This window comes from Oenanthe melanoleuca, chromosome 1, assembly GCF_029582105.1.
Source record: "Oenanthe melanoleuca isolate GR-GAL-2019-014 chromosome 1, OMel1.0, whole genome shotgun sequence".
In the NCBI taxonomy this organism is placed as follows: Eukaryota; Metazoa; Chordata; class Aves; order Passeriformes; family Muscicapidae; genus Oenanthe; species Oenanthe melanoleuca.
Genome location: NC_079333.1, coordinates 65309350 through 65333846, shown reverse-complemented (window position 1 = coordinate 65333846; position 24497 = coordinate 65309350). Strand labels below are relative to the sequence as shown.

Sequence of the window (24497 nt, the reverse complement as noted above, 5' to 3'; positions counted from 1 at the left end):
AACATTTAGCAGTTAATATTTTCTGACAAGTGTATTTAACTTTCCACAGGTTGATGGACTGAATTCTCTCCATTCTGTCAAATCCACTCCAAATCGATTCACTAAAACAAGCCAGGGAAGAAGCTGGAATACTGGGAATGGATCTCCTGATGCAATATGTTTCTCTGTTGACAAACCTGGTGTAGTTGTAGTAGGATTTTCTGTTTATGGTGGAGGAGGAATTCATGAGTATGAGTTGGAGGTATTAGTCGATGATGTAAGTACTGCATTTGGGGAAACAATTTGAACAGAAGTAACCTCAGGCTTTTTTAGAGTATGTTTTACAATGTGATATTTTCATATTCTTATTCAGTCTAGGCTACCAGTAAAACAGTGCACTGGTAATAGGGTTTTTTGTTTGTGGTGAAGATTTTTTGTGTTACCACAAGCTTCATACCATATCTAGGAGGGTCTTTATCTTTGTTATTGTCTTGAACTCTTCCTTTATTACAAGTAATATTTGAGGTATCGGGGGCTTTTCACTTTCTGGAGCTAAATGTAAATTAGTACCAGTAATCTCTCTGTAAACCATGGATGAAAATAAGAAATGAGGTTAAAACCAAATATTGCAGAAAAAGGTAATGGCCTACCAGCATGATCAGGCTGTACCTACATCTGTTTCATGTGCTATTGATGTACTCTCTTAGAAGCAGCATAAAACTGCATTGTGGGATCATCTAATGAAGCAAAACTTTTCTTTTGCACATAGTGGTTTACTATAACTGAAGATTCTGATCTCTTCCAAAGGACAAGCATAGGTTACTAGGGGAAATAAACCTCTCTTCTCAGTAATTTCCTCTCTAGGGGAAAGGCTTTACTGTTGAACCTGTCTGAACAGGTTTTTCATCTTTTTGTTTGCAATGCCATGTGTAACAATTTATACAATGAAAAATAAGTTGCACAATTGCATGTGTCATGTATTTACATTATAAATGTTTTAAAAGTACTTTGTTCCTTTGAATCAGAGTGATCATACTGGAGATGCAACTCATTCTCATAGATGGACCTCGTTAGAATTGGTTAAAGGAACTTACACCACGGATGATTCTCCTAGTGACATAGCTGAAATCAGACTTGACAAAGTTGTGCCACTGAAGGTAAATAAAATAAAAGCACATCTGTAGGTTTCATGAAACCTTTTAAATAACAGAATTGAAATGGTCAGTGTAAATTGTTTGGGTTTTTGGGTGCCCATTCACAAGTTGATCTTGACACGTGTGCTTCATAAAGTCTCAGTTTCAACCTATAAATTAAATATTCCAAATCCTGTCAGCTAGAAAAAAATTAAATCCCAATTTTTATAATTGCATAAGACTGTAGTTGCTTAGTAATTTTAGAGTATTTTTAAAAGTGCAGCTTTTTTTGTGGAACTTGATAGTTAATTTTCTTGGATATCTGCTTACTCTTCAAGTAATTAATAGTTTGGGAACATGGAACAGCTCTGATTTTTGTTAAATGCTGTGGGATTTTTGTTCAGTTTCGTTTGTAGACTGCTTTGAAGGCCTTTTCAGACTCTCCAGTGTTAATATAACATAATGACTTTCATATACCATGTAGTCATTGGATACTTGTTTTATACTGCAACCTATTTTTGCTGTCCTTTCTAAGGAAAACGTGAAATACGCAGTTCGTTTGAGGAATTATGGAAGCCGGACTGCCAACGGAGATGGTGGAATGACCACAGTTCAGTGTCCAGATGGTGTAACCTTCACATTTAGTACGTGCAGTCTGAGCAGTAATGGCACCAACCAAACACGAGGTCAAATCCCGCAGATCCTTTATTACAGGTTTGTGTGTTGTAATGATTCGTTTCTAAGAACAGTGAATGAAACCATCACAGTGCTATTGTACTACATCTGGTCTTAAGAAGTGGTAGAAATAAATGCATCCAGAATGTTTGTGATTCGTCTTCTAGTCTTGTTTTAGGTTCTCTTTTTTGACTTGACAAATAATGTGATGGTTGACTTCTTACAAGGTCCATTGTTTATTACCTTAAAAAGCTCTAAGTGTGGGGAATTTGTAAGATACACTATTTCAATTTCTGTTTTTTCTATACCATAAGAGATATCTGAGAGATGACTCACTGGCATGTTTCTCTCACCAATTTATTCAGTTCTTCAGTTTCCAAAAATAATAGATATGAAGAAATAATACTACACTAACTGATGTATTTTAGGCTAACAGGTGCATGAACATGTTGCTCTTAAGAAGATTTTAAATAAGGTAAAATATGAAGAAATAAAGTGACCTGCTAAATTATAGTAATAGTCTATTTGAAGATGTAAGATAGCACTAAACTACTTTAAAACATGAGATTATGCTCAAAGATCCAGATTGTCAGTAAAAACAGTAATTGCTTAAAGAATGGAATTTCAGTGGGGCAGATCATTATATTTTAATTGATTTAGTCTCCTGAAATCTTGGACTTTATTTTTAAATATCGTAATTGGAAAGTAACATTATGTAAGAAGGATGAAAGACATGGAAATTCTCTTTTCACTCCTAGATTGTCTGCTTTTATACAGGCAAGAGAGAAAATTAAAGAGGACTAACAATTTCTTTGATTTCAGAAAAACAAAGGAAGTAATTTCAGTAATGGAAACTTCAAGGCATTCTAACAATGATAAATTAACATAAGAAAAAGCCCACAAAAAAAGTCCTGTCTCCAGATCAGAACAGTCTCAGGTTTTTTTGTTTCAACTGATGAAATTCAAAGAAGCTTTCGCAAGACTAGTGGTACAAGTCAGAACTGTTACAGGATAAATTGTGTTGAGAAAAATTGCAGCTGCTGTGCTGTAGTCACAATGTCTTTTGTAGTTTGCATGGACAAGATAAATTTAATGTTCTCTGATGCATGATTCTGGTTATGGACTCACTGTTTGATGCATAGTGATTCAAAGTTTTTAATTTGCCTACAGCAAATAAATGTTCAGTCAGCTATTATAGAACAGCTTGTAAAAGTCACACTGTGTTTTGTTTGGAGGATGCTCAGATATCAATTAAATTGTTTCTTAGGCATATGCAAAGAAAGGCCACATACAGAAGTTAACACACTTTTTGGTAAGGGCAGAAAAGTTTTGGAGGGGTTTGGTGGAAAAGTACTCAGTTGAATTGCACCTACCATCATTGGCTAAAAAATTCAGATAGAAAAGGTTTGAGGGTGATAGCAAAGCTGCAATTCTAGCATACTTTGAAAAAACAATCTTTTTGTAAGAGTGGTTGATTCACATCACAGAGAAGGAGAAAGATCCTTGTTCACTGAATTACTCAAAGTAGAATTTCTGAATATTCTGAAGCACTAGTCCTCAAAATTCTACTGGACAAACATATCCAAAAGAGAATGGTAGATTTTGTTTTACATGTTGACCAAGTGATTTAATTTCTCTGTGCCAAAGCTTAATCACTATCATACTGAAGGCTTGAATTGGCTTTTAATTGTCATTTAATAGCTTTGAAAAAGCAAATTGAACCTTATTGAAATGCTGTAACACATAATGTTATTTAGGAGAGCCTAATTTGACATCCTGAGTGGATTTAAAAGAAAGATTTGTTAAGGGTGAGCCCAAGACTGTATTTCAAAGCCCTAATTGATCTTTGAAATAAGAAGGAAGACTCTTTGTCTCTTATGAAAATGCAGAAATATCCATTGAGAAAGTTTTACTTGTTTCTGTGAAGCATTTAGCATATTTTTTTTTTTTACCAAGACAGGCAACTGGTGTTGGAAGAGCAGAGCAGTTAATGCTTTCCTGTGATTTAAAAGGCATCTAGAAATAAGAAACATTTCAGAAAAATGCTCTTTGTACTTTTTGCCAGACAAAGTTCTTGCGAAGTACTAACAGGGAGACTTTTCCTCCAGAATATCTTCCGTGGTTTCTTTGCGTTTTTTTACTGCTTCATCTTTTTTTTTTTTTTTTTTTTTTTGGTTATTCTATGCCAAAAATTAGTCAGATTTTTTTTTTAAATGTTTTTTTGTATTTATGAACTTAACTTAACTTTAACTTAATCCACTATCCAGGAGTGAGTATGATGGGGATCTGCAGTCACAGCTGTTGAACAAAGCTAATGAAGAAGACAAAAACTGTAGCAGGGCTCTTTCTGTTGTGAGTGCTGTTGTACGAGCAGCCAAAGACTTGTTGCACAGAGCTCTTGCTGTAGATGGTAAGGCTTGAGAAAATTTACTTTGCTTTTCAAAACTTTTGACTTTGCTTAACAAATCATAATAGTAGAATATCACCTGAATACAAAAGCTATGATGTATCTCTTTTGCTTTCCGAAGAATATTTTCTAACCTTTCATTCCTGTAGGTATCAAATTGTGAAGTAACTTTTATGTTATTGAGTTATGTTTGTGATACCATAGTCAGATGCTTCATATAAATTTGCTTTTCAATTTAGCAAGTATCATATTAAAGCTGGTTAAGATTCTTTATTTCCAGAAGATGTTCCATGATGGGTTAGTTGCAAATTTTATGAGTGTTTTGCACAGAGGTTGTAATCAGCAGGACTGGTTAATGTAATTAATACATAAGCACTTTAACATCCCTTTTTGAGAAATGTAGATATCAGCCATTGTATCCAAAATGTCCAGAATATTACATTGTGCTATAAAACTAATTTTGAAGGGCTGGGAGGACTGTTGTGCTAACTTTTATACTGTAGAAAATATGAATGCAGCTTCACAAAATGGCAAAGAATGCAATGAAATAATGCTCTAGGAGAAGGACATTTTTCAGCAGAGAACTGTATATAATGGTAGACTTGGCAGACTCAGAATTCAACAGTGCCTAAATAATGAAAACAATTTAAAGTAAAAGTAGTTTAGGAAAAATAAGTTTAACTCACAAGGGGCAAACAAGAAAAATAAGATGTGCTTTGAACCATAGCATGTTTATTTATAATGCCTCTGTTCTAATTATTGTTATTTAGCTGAAGACATTCCAGAAGTACTCAGCTCTTCCAGTCTGTTTTCAATGCTGCTTCCCCTCATCATAGCCTACATAGGACCAGTAGCAGCAGCTATTCCCAAGGTATGCTCCTCAGCAGAAATTACTGAAGAAATGTAGGACTGTTACACAAGAAAAAGGTTTACCTTGAAAATTTAAGCATCTTGATTTCTTACTATTTTGTGAATTAGTGATTTGTATTTAATAACATGACTCATGAATTTTCCATGAATCAAGAATTTTAAAAACATGTAATGACCTTTCTTTAAACTTCCATTGAAAGCATACCTTAAGGAGGCAGAGAAATAGGACAGGCTTTAGCAGTAGGAAAAGATAAGGAATGAGAAGAATGTAATTTGCAACTCATTGATGTACATTGGCAGGATGAAATAATTTAATGAGCAAATGATTTTGCTCTTTACTGTAAAAATAAAATTTATATAACAAAAAACTAAGATTTTTTTTCTGTCAAATTTAGAGTTTTAAAGATGTCAGCTATAAGTAAAAGAACATTTCTTTCTAGTGCCATGGCATTTCCTGCATGTGCCTGGTCTGGGACACTCTACAAATGTCAGTAATGCTTACTTAGTAGACACTACTGTCTTTTATGGCTTTTTCATGAGCTCTAAGATGTTATCTGACTTCTTTTTGAACGGGGAGGAAATATAACTGACCACTTAAAATCTAGCAGACACGTTGTGAACAGATTTTAGTTACCTTGTTTCTTCATGGAACTGGGATTTGAAACAACCAAGTGTTTCACTGTAGAGCTGTTCCTCTGCTTAGAAAATGTAGTGAAGATTACAGGAAACAGTGTGGTGCTTAAGGTTTCATGCATTAAAATATGTTGAATATTTGAAAAATCCCCCAATATTAATATGTTTATAAAGTATACCTGAATTATAATTTTAGTATCGTATTTACTTTTTGTTAACTTGTGCTTACTCTTTGTTAATGTTCAAGGTTTTAGTAGAAGCTATTTTGGAGAAAGGATGTCACAGTTGTATACAGATTGCTGTTTCACCTTTGCCCAGTCTCCAAGAGGAGATTAAAGTATTGGTGCTTTTTCTGTCAGGATTGTATAGATGCAGAATTGCAAAATGACTGAATGAGTTGTTATTAGTGATATTCTGAGAAACAAGCACTGAAGAGAAATGGCAATACTAGAGTTTAGTTTTGGAAGTAATGTTTTCATCAAGTTGTAATATACTTTGTAGTAACCCATGTGGTGTTACGTTACAGGTTGCTGTTGAGGTCTTTGGCCTGGTACAACAGCTACTTCCTTCAGTGGCAGTTCTGAATCAGAAATACGCCCCTCCAGCTTTTAACCCAAATCAGTCTACAGACAGCACCACTGGAAACCAGCCAGAGCAAGGGCTTTCAGCTTGTACTACCTCCAATCACTATGCTGTTGTAGAAAGCGAGCATCCCTATAAGCCTGCCTCTGTTACGCACTATAAGGTGAGCACCATTGCCAAGTGCACATGCTGCTTCTTAAAGCTTGACACTTTGAGTTTTCTTGAGTCAGTGTTTGCTATGTGAAAAGCTGTCACTGTGCATGATTAATATTGTCTAATATGGAAGACAGTTCCTTATATTATTGATTTACTGCTTTCTGGGCAAAATTCCTACATCAAGTACAGTGAAAAATAGTGAAGTTTTAACCCCCTAATTCAGTTATCTGCTCTAAGTTCCTAAATTTGCATAGTCTTAGATTTTTCTGCTGTCATACAGAGTTTCTTTGCTCTAACTGTACAGATGGTAAAAGTTTAAAGTCTTTACATACAGAGTATATAATCTTATATCAGACTGTCTTATGTAATGCTAAAACAATGTTTTGTAAAAATACCTAAAGTCAATTCTAGTCAAATTAACATCCAGGCAAACCTATAATCAAAAGCCTGAAGATGGCATAAATTATTGTTCTGCTATTCCAGTGCTTGTCCTGTGATACAGCAAGACATCCACTGCAGAAAATGTAGTTACCATGTGATCATCCTGATGCAGTAATGCTTACCTTTTTCCTAAAAGTTTACAGAGCATATCTAAAGCCTTGAATTTAGTAGTTACTGCATTTGAATTTCTGTAGCTGTGTGCTGTTGTACTGCAGGCCTCATTTACAAGTGTGATTCAGCTGCTCTGTACTTTTCTGGGATTGCACAAAACAGATATTGATTATGTTTGTTAAGTTTGAGTTTGAAAAAGGTATCTGAGAGTTCAATGTTTGTAGTAGTCTGTGGTTGTTTTGTTTAATGAAACTGTATGGAATTCTTAAAAAACAATTACAAAATGGTGCCAGTGCAAATACTTAATAAGAATATTAAGTTATAATACAGGATTCTAATTGAATAAAGTGCAAAGCATTTCAGATGGACATGAATTTCAAAGAATAAATTAGTTTAATGTTTATTTATCAAAACAATTGCGCAGAATTACATAATTAAATCACTTTTGTAGACTAAATTAGAGGTAAGACCAAATAGAAATGAAGAAGTAAATGAAAGAAAAACAAGAACCCCAAAAGCTTGGACATAATTAAACTATTGCTTTGTTATAGGTGACTTTTCCTGAGTGTGTCAGGTGGATAACAATAGAGTTTGACACTCAGTGTGGCACCGCTCAGTCAGAGGATGTTCTTCGTTTACTAATTCCTGTCAGAATTGCACAGAGCCTGGGATTTGGACCAAAGCATACCTCTGTTCATGAAAATCTTAATTCATGGATAGAACTAAAAAAGTTCTCTGGATCTTCAGGATGGCCTACAATGGTGTTAGTATTGCCAGGTAATACAGAGATACTGATGTACTTACTAGAAATGTGAGTTACTACAATAATTAAAGGAAGTTTGATTTTTCTGCAGAATTATCTTGCCAGATAAGGTTAAAGAAGGGTCTTTATCCAAGCTGGCAAGTTAATTAGGTCTGTAGCAGGTTTCTTGCTTGAATTATTGATCTGCTTATTTTTCCCATGGTTTTAATCCACATTTTACATATAAAGGCTGGGTTTCCTATATACTTACGTAAAAGAAACACACAAAAAGAGGAGGAATATATGATTTATTTCATTTATCCTTTTACTTTTTTAAGGGAATGAAGCTCTTTTTTCTCTGGAGACTGCATCAGACTATGTGAAAGATGAAAAAGCTTGTTTTTATGGTTTCAAATGTTACGCAATTGGATATGAATTTAGTCCAGGAAGTGATGAGGTAAGGGAAAAAGTGAGAAGCTGTAACTGCTGCACCTAATAAATCTCCTAATAAATGCACCTAATCAGTTTTTTCAGAGTAAAAATTTAGGGTAAAAACATGTGTATTTCCACTTATGACTAAGTGACATTAGCAAAATATTTTTAGATTAATTTTATAGATGTTCTAACATTTTTTGTTAGATAGACGTAATTCATCTGGAATTTTTAAATCAGGATATTACTGAAATGGCTTTTGCATGGTTTGTGGCACTCTGCAAAAACATAGTGTGATTTTATCTTCTATGTCAGTGGGATATAAGATTTCCTGCAATTTTGGCCTACTCTTGCATCAGAGATCCAAAGCCGTGGGGCACTACTGTCACTGCCAGTTGGATTACATACTTGCATTATTTACAGTGCTCACTTACACCAGAACTCTCAAACTCCTTGAAAATGCTATGAGCATTTAGGCTACCTCAGGTTTTACCCAGTGGTCTCCTCATTTTGCCTTTGAGGACATGAGTCATTTCCACTGCTGTTTATTGCAAAGGGAAGATCAAATTTCTTCATGTCCTTGACCCAGTTCTTTCTTTTGGCTTATTTTAGGAAATTACTGAAAACACTTAGTATGTTTTATAGCAAATCCAGAAAAATAAGTCTTCCCTTATCCGGGGAATCTTTGGGCCTGTTGCTTCATGTGGTCTTGGCAGGGTCTGCATCTTGCTTGCACTACAATCCTCACTGAAGATTTACCTCATTCCTGGCTTTTGCTCAAGCTAAATCATGTCTTCAGGTTTTCAGAAATTCTTTGGAATTTCTTTACATAGCAGATTAGAAAATACCATAAGATTATTATCTATGGTGGGCCCACTGGCTTTAAGCAAAATCAAGTTTAGAATTCCTACAGATGATCTAATTAGTCAGTGTTTGAATAGAAATAACTTTTGCTAAAGCAAAAAAAACATGTAGATTCATGTCATTCTTTTTCTTTAAAGCATTGACAAACAGAGCTGCTGGCATGTTTTGGATGGCCAGTGCTAAAGTATGCTAGCCAATGCCTTAAGTCTATAATCTTAAGAAAAGTTTTAGGTAATTGTTTTCAAATATACTTTTTTTTATTCTAAAAATTTTGGTACACTGTCCTATGTCACCGCAAAACATGACAGTAGCTGTACAACAGAAATACATTACTGAGAAGCTTCAAAACTGGGACACAGTTTTTCTTAAGATAAAATATTGTCAGGAAAATGTATTTATTCTCCTATTTTCTGAGACTAATTATGTTTAAAATTTTTTTATTTGAAGGGTATTATTCAGCTGGAGAAAGAACTGGCAAATTTAGGAGGATCATGTGCAGCAGCTTTGATGAAGAAGGATTTAGCACTTCCTATTGGTAAGAGCATATTTCATTATTTCATCATTATCTATGTTTTCTGAATTAATAGTACATTTAAATCTTTTAATTAGAGATAGTAATACAAAATTGAGTATTTAAGCTCAATTAATCAAACAATGAAGTTGTCAGTATTTTCTGCTTACTGTTTTCCTGTTGTATGCATATGGAGAGGAGGGAGACCTGGTCATTTAAATTTGAATGAACTCACCCCATCTACAGGTAGTGTATGACTGTATGAACTGTGTCCCACAGTTTCCTCATGGTACTTCATAAATGTGCAGGTATCATCTTTGTATTTCTCTCTCACTGTTTTTTTCTCCCCACACTCCACACCTCTCTGAATGAAAAAAACACCTGCAGCACTGAATTGAAAAATTTAAAATTATTGTTTTAAAGTTGAAAGTGACTATTTCATCTGTAGACCTTATTACTAAAAATATTTCTGCTATAGCTTTTTTTTACAATCAGAAAAGAAGTCACATATTTCTACAGCAGATGCTGCAAATAAAGGTTTCTAGTAACCCAACTGCAATTTAAAATGTAAGGAAAAATGAGCTGGTGGAAATTAATGGATATGGAGGTCAAATTAAAACTTCTAACGATGCAGCCATACTATGAGAAATATAATTTCTCTTAAATAGCATCAGCATATAGGTAAAATAGGTCATAATATTAGGATATCTCTGATCATTTTAATTTAGGAGCACAAATCAAAGCTCAGATACTGTTTCAATGGAAACATGGATTAATGAGCAGGAGAGCACCGATCTGTGTGGAGTTATAATCATGAAACTTACTCTCTATTTTTAGTTCAGTATTTGCTTGCATATTTGGATTGTGTAGAAATTTCTTACTTTGTGTTGTAAGGAGGCACCTCAGTGGAACTAATAGATCTATGTTTTACTCTCCAAAGTGCAGGCAATTCTACAGGTTAAATAGTGCCCTCATCTCTTATTCCTCAAGCTCCTTAGTTCATTGACTTCTCTTGGTTTTGCTGTTCTTCTATAAAACATCAACAAAAAGATTGAAATCATTGTATCTTAATTTCCCATATTTTACAATACTTTGTACTTTTCTCTTGGGAGATTTATATGTTTGTTCTGTTTAAATGCCTAAAACAAGAAGGGTGACACATGGATTGGCTTTATGCTATCCCACAGAAGTTTGAAATAATATGCAGTTACCTGTGCAGTCACAGCTATGTATAAAAGTGATTGTGTATGATCTGCAAGAGAGGAGGAATAAGTGCATTGCCTATAAGGAATTTCCTGATTACTGATCTAATGGCAATTGATTTGTCTGACTGTTTATCTGACATCAGCTCAATAACTTGAACCAAGTCTGTTAATGTTTCTGGTAAGATTACAGTGCTTGTGCTTTCTAAGTGTATTGTTTCTCTACAAGGCCACTGTACCCACCAAGTAAACAAAACTGGTGAATTACAGTCAACAGTGTAGTATTTGCAAATGGAAACTACTGTGCAGCCTTTTAAGATGGTTTTCAGTTGTGTGTAATTTTGCTTTGTTTGAGTATTTTGCCTGGTGTCTCAGAAAAACACTGTGGCAGAAAAAGAGGTGAAGCTGTGGTTTTCTAGAGCAACATTTAAATGCCTTAATATCAGACTTTTTTTCTTTTTCTTACATCCTGGGTTATGTATCTTCTATTTTTTGCTTCAAGTGAAATGGTTCTTTAATGCTGTCATGCCTAATCTGCAGAGCCCTGTCATCTTACTTGTGGAAGAGTGTCCCTTAAGAAAAACCTGCATAGAATAACAGAATCTGTAGAATCACTAGTCATATAAAAGACTTTCTTGTAATGCATACACACAGGAAGGCCCTTTTTAGTAGACTTTTCATACTTCTTTATAATTTCTAGAGTTTTACTTTTTAGTAGTTGCTGTAATGGGTATATTCAGTGTGCAAACAATCAAATACTTGTGTGACTATTCCTTTAGAAATTTTAGGAAGGAAAGTGTTTTGAAGGACCTAACAAGGTTAAGCCTGTTTTGCTTGAGAGGAAGTTGGACCAGAAAGTGATTTCTTTGCATATTAGGAAAACTGTCTTTTAGTTAACAACCAAATACTGTTCAGCTTACCATGTTCAAAAGATTGTTCTTCCTTTTTGCCAGTTAAAAACTTAAATTTAAGATGCTTCTTCCCAAGAGAGAGATATGGTCTCTGACCAAGATCTGACTTAAACAGCAGTGTGAAATTGGTTGATGTATTTAACATTACTACGTTCTTAATTGTATCAAATTTGGTAGTAGTTTATTTCTGAGGGCAAGTTTTAGATTTCTTTATTTCTTTGAATTTTAAAAAGTGCCTTGGGACTTGATTTTTCTTATTTCTTTCTTCTGACTAATAGAATCGCCTGACATGTTTGTAAAAGAGAGTAGAAATATGATGACCTTATCTGTTTCACTCTTCTGTCAAAAGACTGTGCTTGGCAATTCTGGTTCACTCTGGAATCAGACTTTTGAGTTATATTTGTGAGAAAAATACTGTGTAATAGTATGTATTTGAGCTTTGTGTTTTAGGAGGAATCAGAATTCATAAAATTGTGCAGAGTTTATCCGGTTTTCAAATAATTTTACAAAAGTAAGCTCTTAAAAGGGAGCAGCTGTTGCATACTTAGAGATGCTGCTTCCCAGAAGCAATCTTGACCTCTCAAAATATTTCTGAAAGTATCTAGTCACATCCCAAGACTTGCCATATATACTGTTGGAGATAAAAAGATAAGCACCAAATTTTTGTTATATGTAACCTACATTGTTCATTTGTGTGTGCACTGAACTACACAATACTGTATGTTTACTATGTCATTTGAAAATATTAATATTTCAGCTGCTGATTGAATAGTATGACACATCATTATGCAAACTTGCAACTTGTATATGAAAGGCTTCACAAAACAGGATTGAATCTCATATTCTGTAATAATGTAGATAGCTGCCCATGTAACTATTATATTTTTCCAGCAGGTAGTGAGTTTGAAGAGGATCTTGAGATACTTGAAGAGGCTGCCTTACAGGTTTGCTGCAGCTTTTTATCCATTGCAATGTACTGTACCACATAATTGCATTCAAACTATCTGACTGCTACAAAAGAAAGTAATTTGTAAGGTTTTTATAGTAGAATGGAATCCAGCTTATTATGTTATAGTTTAAGAAAATCATACAGAATTTTAGTATTTACATGAAATCATTTTTATAATGAATCTGCTTGGAAAAAAACGCATATAGTGTCACACAGAACATTAGATGACTAAGTACTTCAAAATCTGTTTGGCTAAAGTTGCAGTATTTGGCAAGTTTTAAATGTTACCAAAAGCAATCTTTTACATGTCTTTGTAATTAGAGAGATAAAATCATTTTTTTAGCTGAGCAGTGATGTTAATCGAGTCCCAAATAATGATTGCAATTGTTCTGGTTTGCTGATGGCTTTTGTTGAGTGCAATGGGAGCTAATGCTGAATCACCCTCAACTAGAGGTCATTAAACCTCTTCTGGCATACATTATTGTCTAATAGACTGAGATGTCTTTATTTAAAGCTTTTATCAGAGTAAGGTTTTTTCTTCTTGAATGGTTTCTAATGCCCAAAATGTTTGTACCAATTGTGTCATGTTACAGGAAAATGTAAACATGTTACTGAAAATCTGTTCTGTCTCTCTTCTCACCCCCAAACTTTGCCAAAAAAAAAAAAAAAAGGTGTGCAAATCTCACTCAGGCATTCTTGGGAAAGGCTTGGCACTATCTCACTCACCAACAATTTTGGAAGCTCTTGAAGGAAGTCTTCCACTGCAGGTACAAAGCAACGAGCAGTCATTCCTGGAAGATTTCATTGCTTGTGTACCAGGATCCAGTGGTGGACGACTTGCAAGGTAAAGCTGCACTGTTACTTGTCCTTTTAACTGGCTATAGAACTGTCATAATTATTTGAAGTATTAGTTAAATAAAACTGTTTGGCTATATTGTTTCCAATAATACGTAAGTTGAAACCAGGTAGTCATTCAGATGTTCTGTGTCTCTCAGCTCTGTGTCATATTTGTACAGATTTGTGCGCATTTTTTTGGAGGCTGTAAGAGATTTTAATGTTAGGTGGTTTTATTTGCTGTAGGTGGCTGCAGCCTGATTCATATGCTGATCCTCAAAAAACATCATTGATTTTGAACAAGGATGACATCAGATGTGGTTGGCCAACAGTTATTACAGTACAAACAAAAGACCAGTATGGGGAGGTTGTTCATGTTCCTAATATGAAGGTAATTATGGTCATCGTGTCTGTTCTGCTTCATCTTCCTGGCTTTTAGTTTTTATTGTAGGTATTCCACAGGATACTCCTATGTAGGATAGAAAGTGGCATTCATAAATTCATTGCAGTCAGACTTTCTTACCACTAAATCCACAAAACTGCTGAATTGTTTATAATGCCAGCACCATTTCATGCGATTCATAACTTGCCTGTAATCAACTACACGTGTAGTGGCATAAATAATCAGTCATAAGTGAGGTTTGACAGTGTTGATGTATTAAAGTGACAAGAATTCAATTTTTTAATTTGTAAGCCAGGAAAGAGTATTATGAACCATAGAGTTTGTGAGGGGGAAAAATCAGAAGCACAATGATGGACCACCTTATAGCTACTTTATTTTAAACTAGAACAATACTCTTTCGTTTTCTGTTTCTAATACTTGGAAGTTCCTGTAGTCCTTGCAGTTAATAAGAATAACTGGCAAGGAATGGTTTGCCTTCAGCCTCTTCAGTTAACCAGTGTTTTTCAGTACTGGAAAGGTGTTCTTGACAGCCTCAGGTAGAGTTAGAAAAATTTTGTGCATTTGGGGTAAAATCTTTGTGGAATGTGTAAAAGTGGGCTGCTTGATTTGAAGTAGTAAAGCAATGCAAACAAAACAAACACAAAATGGTTTTCATGTAATTCTAATAAATTAGGTTACTTCTGTGTTTTAAAGCCCACTCCTGTGGAGTAGTTGGTTTTGTTCAAGCCCGGGTGTAGATGAAATACCTTGTACAAAGGCGTGATTCCTGTGATAACAGCTCTCAAATCTGTTCTTTCTATATGATGTAATAATTGAGAGTTGTCTTACAGTGGGCTGTAAACCTGTTAATGAACAGAAGTTCTACATCAATAACACAAGAATCAGCTTAGTCATAAACACTGAGTGAAACTTTTGATTACTGACTTAAATTAGTGACAGAACAAGTGGAAAACTCTCAGTAATGATTTTATCCTATCAGTCAGGAAAAGGATATGTCAGAATATCCAAATTACTGCTGGTTTTATTATTTAATTACTGTTCACAAATGTAAGTCAGTTAAAACATGCATTGAAGAGCACAGTATAAATGTGCAGTGCTGGTGTGAGGTGGCAGAGCTGGCCAGGATCCAATCTGGCCACTGCTGATCCAGATCTAGTGGCCATGATGATTCACTCCAAAATTTGTGCACCCACTTGGAAGGCTTTCTTTCTACTTGATTGCACTTTTCTGCTCTGGGAAAAACTTCCCTAGGCATACCAGACTGTGTGCTGCTTCCCAGGAAGTGCTGTGGGACTGGCAGAACTGACAACAGCCTGTGCTAATGTTGTGCTGGATCAGTTGGGTGCTTCTCCCCTGCCCATTGGCATCTTTCCAAGATGCTGTGCTTGGCTTTGCAGATGAAGGGTAGATACATTGGGTTTTGACACAGCTGGATTCACAGGAAGTGCTCTAAGCACTTTGTCCCTGCACTGTGTCAAATTTAAAGTAATGTGTGTATTCTCACTAAATCATACTCCCTTTTCCACATCTTACTACAGGTAGAAGTCAAAGCTATTCCTGTTTCTCAGAAAAAAACATCTTTGCAACAAGAACAAGTTAAAAAAGTGCAGCGGATACCAGGGAGTCCTGCAACAGCTGTTTCCCCCAGCAGTGATATGACCTTTGGAGGACTTCCTTCACCAAAGCTTGATTCCTCCTACGAGCCAATGATAGTAAAAGAAGCTCGGTATATTGCTATTACAATGATGAAGGTAATTTCTGCAATTTTGGCAATATAACTATAGAATTCAGCATTCAAAGTGTGCAAGGGTATGCAAGAGAGAAGGAAAAATGTATATTTACTTTCGGTCCCAGTCTGAAAATATATACAATTATATTATACAATATATAAATATATTATACAATATATACAATTATATTTTAGTTCAACAATAAATTAAATAAATTAAAAGGGCTAATTACTTAAACACTAAAGCAGTTAGATTGGATTAACGTAAAAAGGAAAGTTGTCTTTGATTTTGATTAGGTAGATTAGCAAGTTAGTCTGAGTCACTCAGGAGAAATAAAAACAGGTATTGAAATAGTGAGGGAAATCTAAACCGGTAGATTTATTTATATGGAGTTGGAGGATTGTAGTCAATACGTATTTAAAACTAGAACAGGTGAACATAGGAAAAGATAAGAGCTAAGCACAGTAAAAAAAGATATACAAATTATTTATAGATCAATGGCATATGTCTTAAGCAGCAGCTCATGGAATGAGCCACTGTTAAATGGGTCTGCTCAGATACTTTTGACGGGAAGTTTTTAAAGAAGTGAAAACTGAGCAGCTAGTGTTGACTTGATTGAGTATATTATAGCACATGGAGTAAATTTACATATGTGTACCATACTGACCCAGTTAAGAGATGTGACGTGTACAACTAACAGTTGCACAGCTTAATGAGACAGGATTAGCCAGGAGGGTAGAGAAGGATAATACTTAGCATAATCAGTATGGATTTGTTGAGGGGGGCAGAACCAGCAAACTAGCACCTTTTGGAGGGTACAGGGTTTTTTTTACAAAGGATATTGCTATAGTACCTGTGTGTAAATAGTGCAACTGGCTATAGAATAATGTCTTAATCGATCAATGAAAGAACTATTAAATAAATGTAGTGTACAACAAATGTTTTAAGAATCTGCTAAATCATGTGTATGTTAAGGTGTGATTTTGGTATTTTTATTTGGGCTACTGCAAATATCACTTCTTGGTTTGATGCTTCTTTTAAAAAGTGACATGAGGGGAGGCAAAAATACATTATTATTAATACCTAAGTTAGGGCTTAGATTATATTTCTGATAGTTGCTGTCCACAGGTACCTCCTGCTTCCTTTGCAGTGAGAGGTGTCAAATCTCTCCACACAACTCTTAGGGTGGTATACCTTGTAATGCATCACATGCTCTGGGGTGAATGATGGTGGTGCAAGTGTGGGGTGCCTCTTGTAGATTTGATGAAGTGAGGAGTCCTTAATATCAGCTAGTTAATATGTAATCATTTTTTAATTGAAGTAAGGCAAAGGGAATTGAAAATGAAAGGATTCATTGAAAATCCTCTTAGTAGATAATAACACTATGAATCTTCATAAAGGTAAAAGTAAAAAGACACCAAGGTTAAATTTAAAAAGCCTCTCTTTGTTGAAATATGCTTGATTTCTGTATTTAGTGCTTTTCCAGAGAATCTTCCCAAAGCTCCTTTCAAGTTGAGTCCTTTCTATCCGAAACTTTATGAATTCAAGTTCTGTTTCTGTGCCTGCATTATTAAGCACACTCATTTCAGTGTAAAGTGAGGACATCACCTGATATTTTCATTTTACATCTGCCTGCACATTGTATCAGTACTTGATGCAATTACCTAAATATGATGATAAAATCTAGTTTCTCACTTCATAAAAATATATAAATAAATTATCACGTGTTTGGGGGACTGATACCCAAAACTATATCCTTATGTAGGGACCCAAAATGGCATATACGTTTCGAGGTTCTTATCCAACCTTTTGTTGGTTTTGACTTAACAGAGGAATCTGGTAACTCAGCAGCTGTTGCAGCCCAGGGAGATTCTTGCTTTGTGCACTTCTAGGACTAACTCTGTTTTCTTATGGGGCTTTTCAGAGCAGTGATTTCACAAGATGCTGTGGAAATGAACCAGGTCTTTTGTGTAGTGTAAGTCAATGAAAGTATCACCTCAATGTTGAGGGAATTTCATCTTCACTCGGAGTTAAAAGAAAAAGGATCAGAAATTTCATTGGTAAAGCCCCTGGGCTGGTTTGCAGGTTTCACCTGCAACATATTTGCTTTCTTATCTTCCTATGGTCTTCAGTGCACTGCGTGGATTCAAAACACACATACAAGTCAGATTTGAGGAGATTCAAATACTTAACAAGGTTTTTATTAGCAGTAGCAGTCTTTCTTATCTAAATAATGGCTGTTTAATGAGACAGTCAAGACACTCTTTCATGTGTGCATGTATATTTCTGTGTTTTGAAATTTGTTTCTGATTGCCTGATCTATGTTTCTGGGGTGTGTAAAGTTAGATTGATGTGTTCTTTACGAAACTGCTCTGCTTTCTTTTATTCAAGACAGTGATATAACTGATATCTGTTTGGTTTATGTTTGAATTCAATCTGTTTATAGGCATATGAAAATTATTCTTTTGAAGAACTGCGTTTTGCTTCACCAACACCAAAGAGGTAAGCATTAAAAAATTTCCTTTGAATAGAGACTTAAATTAACATGTCCTGACACTTCTGCTTGCACCCAGACTCCCAAGTGTGACTGACAGGTAATTGTGTCTGAAGGTAGAAACACAGAAGTCAAGTATTATGTTTTCGTATGTGTAGCAATTTTATTTAAATTCTTTTTTTCTTAATTGTTCTAATGTTGTTTCCTTATTTGTATTACCTGCTTTCTGAATGTTTTCTTTTATCATTTGCTATAAATAAATAAATGTGGAATAGAGGATTAAATTTTCATAGTAAATAATAGGAGGTTAGTACATTGGAAAGGGAAAAATTGTGTTTAGATGATCTGCTAGGAAAAAAATTAGTTTCGAAACTGAACATTATACTAATTGTTATATGTTTGACATATATTATGTCCGAAAATGCAATAACTGTTCACTGATTTTAATTGTTTTGTTTATGCCTAGACCCAGTGAAAACATGTTGATCAGAGTCAATAATGATGGTACATACTGTGCAAACTGGACTCCGGGAGCTGTTGGTCTCTATACCATTCATGTTACTATAGATGGCATTGAAATAGGTACTGAATTTTCACTATATTTAAGCATAAATTTATGTTATTTCCACTTTGTAAACTGACACATTTATGTCTTGATGCTCATAAAATTTAATATTACAGTTCATAGCAAAACTTAGCAACCAGATTTTCATTCAGAAGCCTTCTAGTTCAATCACTCTTCTTTGTCAGAGGAAAAAACCCCACACCCTGAAATAGGACTAAACATTGGAAATCATATATTTATGTGGTTAGGCTACCAGATTAACAGGCTCTTTTATGATCAACTCTCAGTGTTGAAAGAAGAATGTCTTGTTTTAGCTGAGAGTAACAGAGAAGTATAAAAGAGGAAGAAACCCAGCCCAACACTGAAGAACCTAAGGAAAGGCAAAATTGTTCCTGACAGTATTGAAATACATACTGTCATTTGTTCTGAGAAATTGAGGAGGTGTGGTTTTAAATGAGACTCTACCTGAACTCTTAATTATTTGTACTGATTTTTAAATGCTTTTGGTTCGTTCCTTGCTGGAAATCTTTTAGTTATCTTGCCAGTCTTGGGGACTGTGCTATGAGATACTATAGCATGTGATGGTTAGAGTGGCCTTCCAAAAATACTGTCTTGAATGCTCTCATGTTAGCCTTACTGGTAATATGTTGAAGATGGTAGTAGAAACACTGAAGCCAGACCCACATCTGATAATACAGTTCGGGTTCACAAGCACCAGCAGCTCTTCTTTCCCAATACTGACCAGCACCTTTACTAAACACATAGTGATACTCACAAGTACACATAATTCACATAAAAATGGAGTGGGACTTGGTTTTATGTGTTAACTACAGAAGATAAGACGTATAAAGTATTGTTAGTAATGGTTATCTCTATTCCACAAACAGAGGAGCATTTGCTTTCATAGGAGCTGCAGTGCACTCAGTTGTATTTTTTCTGGTGTGTCATCTCTGGAGAAAACTTTACACTGTAGTTTAAATCAGCTGCTCTTATACTTTTACACAAGTTCTACTATCCTCAAGCATTGTATAGGGTAAACTTTTAGAAATTATAACTCTTAGCCTTGATTATTAAACAAGTATGAGTATACTTTTAATGCTTAGCTGTGCCATTTTTCTGCAATGGAACTTTGTGACTAAATCATTATATTAGACTATGCCCTCTGAAGCTTTCATATACCTATGCTTGACCCATAATTCTGTCAGCCTTTGATTACTTAAGTACTGGTAGCAGTTTCTCTTTGTTTTGAACCTTTTATATTCTTGATGTTTGTAGATTGCTTCTGTTACTGCCACGCATGTTTAAAAAGATGTTAGTGAAACCAGGAGTATTATTGGTAGGTCTGGATGCTTCTTTTCAAGATGATGTTCTTCAGAGGGTCACTCTTAAAAATGAAACAAAAACCACAAAAATTTCCAGTTTGCTTTGAACAGTGATTGCTGAGGCAATGTCTTTGAAGGTTATTACTCAGGTTATATTTGTCTGTTGCTTAAATGATGTGTCTTTAGATGTATTTACATTCATTTTTCTTCACAAACAAGGATGTTGCTTTCCAGTGCCTTCAGGTTTCGTAACAACATTGGTAATTAAATATGCCAATTCTTTACATTATAGGCCTTTTCTGGTTGTATGACGTGGCTTTTCAGGCTCTTATATCTATGTCTCATTTGCAATTAGCTTCTGTAGCAGTACAGCATTGTATAAGCTACTGCCTCTCCAGAAGCTTTCACTTGTACCTCTCAAACATTACTTATGTTGACCATTCTTTGAAACATAACCCTGCAGACACTATTATGACACAAAATTGCCTTGTAGTGCTTTGTACATACACTGTGACAGATATCTAATAACAGTGTGAAACCACATCTCTGTAAATTTCCACATATGAAAATGGAAATGTTCAAAAATTAATGCCTTTCACAATGAAGCACCTACAAGTGTTGACTTTGGCAGACAGATAGGTAGTCATTTTGTTTGCTACTCTAAATTGTAGCACAGATGAACTTAGTTACTGTTTAACTGGTATATCCCCTTATATTTATTCTTTTTAAATTTAATCTTTGTTTGCTTATAGATGCTGGACTAGAAGTGAAAGTAAAAGATCCTCCAAAAGGAATGATACCTCCTGGAACCCAACTTATTAAACCAAAAGCGGAGCCTCAGCCAAACAAGGTTTGGAGAACTAAAAAACCCAAAACAGATAGTTATGTTTGGGTGGCACTTTATTGTTGTTTAATATATATTTATCATATAATAATGCTACAGACTTAAGGATATTTGCAGATCACTTTAACATGCTGAATGAAATGAAATTAATATACTGGATAAAATGAAACAAATTCTGTTAATTTTCTTTTTGTACATAAATTCATAAACTGTTAGAAGCTCTACAGAAACTGCCTTTGCCTTGGCTTCTCAAACAAACATTGCACTATTATTAAAGCCACAGACAAAATTTTGCCCTATTATTAGTTCTATTTCTTACATATTGTACTACGAATATAGTTGTGCATGAAATTTTACAAAGATTGTTTGTTTTGTCCATAAAAGAAAATCCATAATTAGTTTCTTTAGTATATTTTCCTTTCGTAGACAATGGCATGATGATCCTTTCTGTAGCTTTTGACATCCCCATTTCACCTTATCATTCCACTCTGAGGGACTAAAATAGACACAATAGAGCAAGTAACCTGAAATGGGTGGGAGTGGTATAAGGAAAATGCCCAGATGAGGGAACTACCTTGCATTTCCTCTTAGATGCATGCAAAAGAAGGAATATTAAGTGAGGTGCCGATTTTAAATTTTTTTATTATTATTATTTGTGTGTGTGTATGTGTGTGTGTGGAATAAACCTGTATTAAAAGATGTGGAATTGTGAAATAGCACAAGGTTGTCTTTCCTTCCTACTGAAATTGGGAAAGTGGTTAAGATATACATGTTTACAAAAAGGATCAGGTTTCTGACAATTTCTTACCTATGCAGTGCATCCTGATCTTTTTTTCTCTAGACTTCAGCATAATCCAGAGACAGTAACTTTGTTACATGGTTCTGCAGTCTTTAAAAGCATCCAGCATCTGCTTCTACTGCTAACAAGATTTTTTTTCCCCTGCAGCTATGCCTCAAATTAAAATTAATAAATGTACTTTTAGTTTCAATGCAAAATTTATCCCTCACTGGGTCTCTTTTTAACTTTTTCCTCAAAAAGTTGTTTTTAGACTTTCTCCTTTCTCTTGGAAGGAATGCTACCTGGTTAATTCATTATTTTAATTAGAACTCTCAATTCCTAATGAGAGAGATTTATCTTGTGCAACTTAATGATACCTCCACCCAAGCTGATCATCATATGTATTGTTCTACTGTCCCCAAGTTGAGAGAATGTGGTTTGAGTTGAGATGAATTGCTGAACAGAAGTTCTGGTTTTCTTTTCAATTATTACAGTGGAAATTGAGGTGACTTGTTCATACACGATAACTCTGTTTGTCAAGGAACAGTCAAAGTACTTGACAGAAGTCAGTCACTGGTCTTCTGAGACATTATGTAGTGTTTAATCGTCTCCTTGTGGTGTTCTGTGTGCATTTCTAATTTCTTGTTCCAAAGTTTAGTGTCTCTGGAAAAGGAGTCATCTTTGTCCTGTACGTAATGTCTGTAGAGCCTACTGAAAAATTAAACTAGGCCTTTCATGGCAAATCATTTAATTAGTCATCTTTCTTCTGTGTCATAATAAATCACATAACAAATTAGGATAATTCTTTGTGTATCAACAGCAGTATTGTAAGTAATACAGTAAGGTAATAATTGTACTGTGCTCCATGTTTCTGAAGCCAAGAATGCAGGTTAGATATATATCAGTCAGAGACAGTCCAATATACCAAATCATGTTTTGCTAAGAAGAAGGGCTTGGTTGAGCTCTAAATGCTTCTTCATCATTTTTGTCAGCCTGAAATTTCAGATAGTTATAGCCAACACACAAAACAGTGCATTCTCATGGGTGATCTGTTGTCAACTAAAACCACCAAAATATTTTCACTGAGGCACTGGAACATTCCAGTTCTGTAGCCAAACATTACTTAAATTGCAATCTGAAAATGGGTACTGTGTTATGATTTTATATGTGTGTTCTTCATTCTCTGTTATTTGAAGTCAGTTGAAAAATCTGAAGGAGACTGTGTAGTGATCTGTATTCAACCTGGGGTATATGACCAATAAGAATTACTGTCTCCTTATTAGCTGCAAAGCTTAAATTAATGAACTTGCAAGAAACTTCGTTACACATTATTTTGCAAGCTCTGTGGTGTAATTCAGGGTAGTTGGAATCGAATCTGCTAGAAGAAAATTATACTAATTTAGCTAAATTTGAAGGTGTAAGATTGGTACCAGAATGTTTGGTCGCTGACATGTTTCTACTGTTCTGACACAACAAGTAGCTGGCATCAATTGCAAAACCAAAAAAACAATCACCAAACTCAAAACTTCTGCTGGGGTTGGTTTTCTCACCCCTTTGTAGAAGATCAACCCCCTTGTTAAGGTTACTTTATCCTATGCAACATCCCTTTCTCTTGTGTGATATGTACCTCTTTGCAGATTTGTCAAATAAAAAAGCACAGCAACATAGCTCTTGAAAACTGCTGTGCACTGTAGGGATGATGTACATCCTAATTGCCTAAGCCTTTCTGCCTTAGTCAGTTCTTCAGTTGGAATCCGATTTGTATATGCTCCATGGAAGAACTGCCTGTGGAGGTGTTACAGAGTTATAAAACCACTGTGCTGTACAGAAATATTCCTAGCAAAGAGGTGCTGTATCAGAAACAAGACATGGATGATAAAATTTTTCACTATGGTCAGAAATCAGCATAAGAGATCTTCCTAATCTGTTTTTTATTGTATTGTCTGTCAGTGGATCTGATCCTTAAGCAATTTCTAGTTATAGGTTGAAGTTTTTTATTAACTAGTTAGGTTAGCTGTTGCAAAAAGGAAGAAGGCTCTTTCCAGGCTTGTGCCTACTCATAATCTGGAATATGAGTTTTTCCTTTAAAGTTTTTAATCCAAGGTCTAGCAAACTGTCACAATGATTTTCTGAAGTAGCATGATGCAAGGATCCCTAATTTGCAAGACTTTGTTTTTGGCTTGTCTGTGTTTAGAATGCTGTCAGCAGTGATTCAGCTTTATACTTTTACAAGAACATTGTAAGTCTTAGTTTAGTCTGCTGCAAAAATCTAAGTATTATGAGTACAAGGACTGTTAATATGCAAAACCTTTCACGTTTTGGAGTAATTTATATATGAAATCCTTTACATGCTTCTGGCTTTGGGGTTTTGTTGGTTTCATATTTTGTTTTTTAAATTAGCCTCAGAATAAATATAATTTCTTAAATAATTTTTTTAGGGGAAAAAAGGTTCATGCACTTAGGTGTTAACTTTCACTTTGTATCACTGTTCCTTACACATCATTTTGTGCTTTATGTTGTTATAGATTAAATATGTATTTCCATTGATGTTTTTATCACTTTTACCTGTGGAGTTTGAAAATAACATTTCAAGAAAATGGTTTTATACCATATGGATAAAATATATGCATCTCTGGTTTTAAGAGACCAATAGGTTGGCTTACATTTGTTCTCTCAGGACAGGTGCCTGATAATGTTTGAATGGTAAAAAAGTGATTGTGAATAACAAATAGGAGATGTTGGGGTGGTGTAGTAAGTGCAGCTAATAGCAAGGACTGCTCTAACCTTCCTGTGAAAAAAAGAAGCAATTGAAATAGCTAATTGAAAGATGAAGTAGAAAGATAACTTTATTTTAAAATGGCTAGTTAAACTCTTCAGCTAAGGAAAATATCCAAATTTTGGTAGAAAAACTGACTAAAGAGAATAGTAC

At 34.8% G+C, this 24497-nt stretch overlaps 1 protein-coding gene across 21 annotated transcripts in view; it reads left to right on the top strand.

The window, feature by feature from the left end:
• MYCBP2 (MYC binding protein 2) overlaps nt 1-24497 on the top strand; it is a 172803-nt gene that overhangs the window by 93215 nt on the left and 55091 nt on the right. For 15 of the 21 annotated variants that reach the window (XM_056491339.1, XM_056491310.1, XM_056491435.1 and 12 more), the window contains 16 exons: nt 50-256; nt 1005-1136; nt 1648-1826; nt 4055-4197; nt 4965-5065; nt 6224-6442; nt 7539-7764; nt 8068-8186; nt 9473-9560; nt 12541-12593; nt 13270-13442; nt 13679-13823; nt 15374-15586; nt 18012-18067; nt 18526-18641; nt 20699-20796. In XM_056491339.1, coding sequence (XP_056347314.1) covers nt 50-256; nt 1005-1136; nt 1648-1826; nt 4055-4197; nt 4965-5065; nt 6224-6442; nt 7539-7764; nt 8068-8186; nt 9473-9560; nt 12541-12593; nt 13270-13442; nt 13679-13823; nt 15374-15586; nt 18012-18067; nt 18526-18641; nt 20699-20796 — 2268 coding nt within the window. The remainder of the gene's footprint in view (nt 1-49; nt 257-1004; nt 1137-1647; nt 1827-4054; nt 4198-4964; nt 5066-6223; nt 6443-7538; nt 7765-8067; nt 8187-9472; nt 9561-12540; nt 12594-13269; nt 13443-13678; nt 13824-15373; nt 15587-18011; nt 18068-18525; nt 18642-20698; nt 20797-24497) is intronic. The other 6 variants (XM_056491451.1, XM_056491319.1, XM_056491426.1 and 3 more) reach the window with 1 other exon arrangement.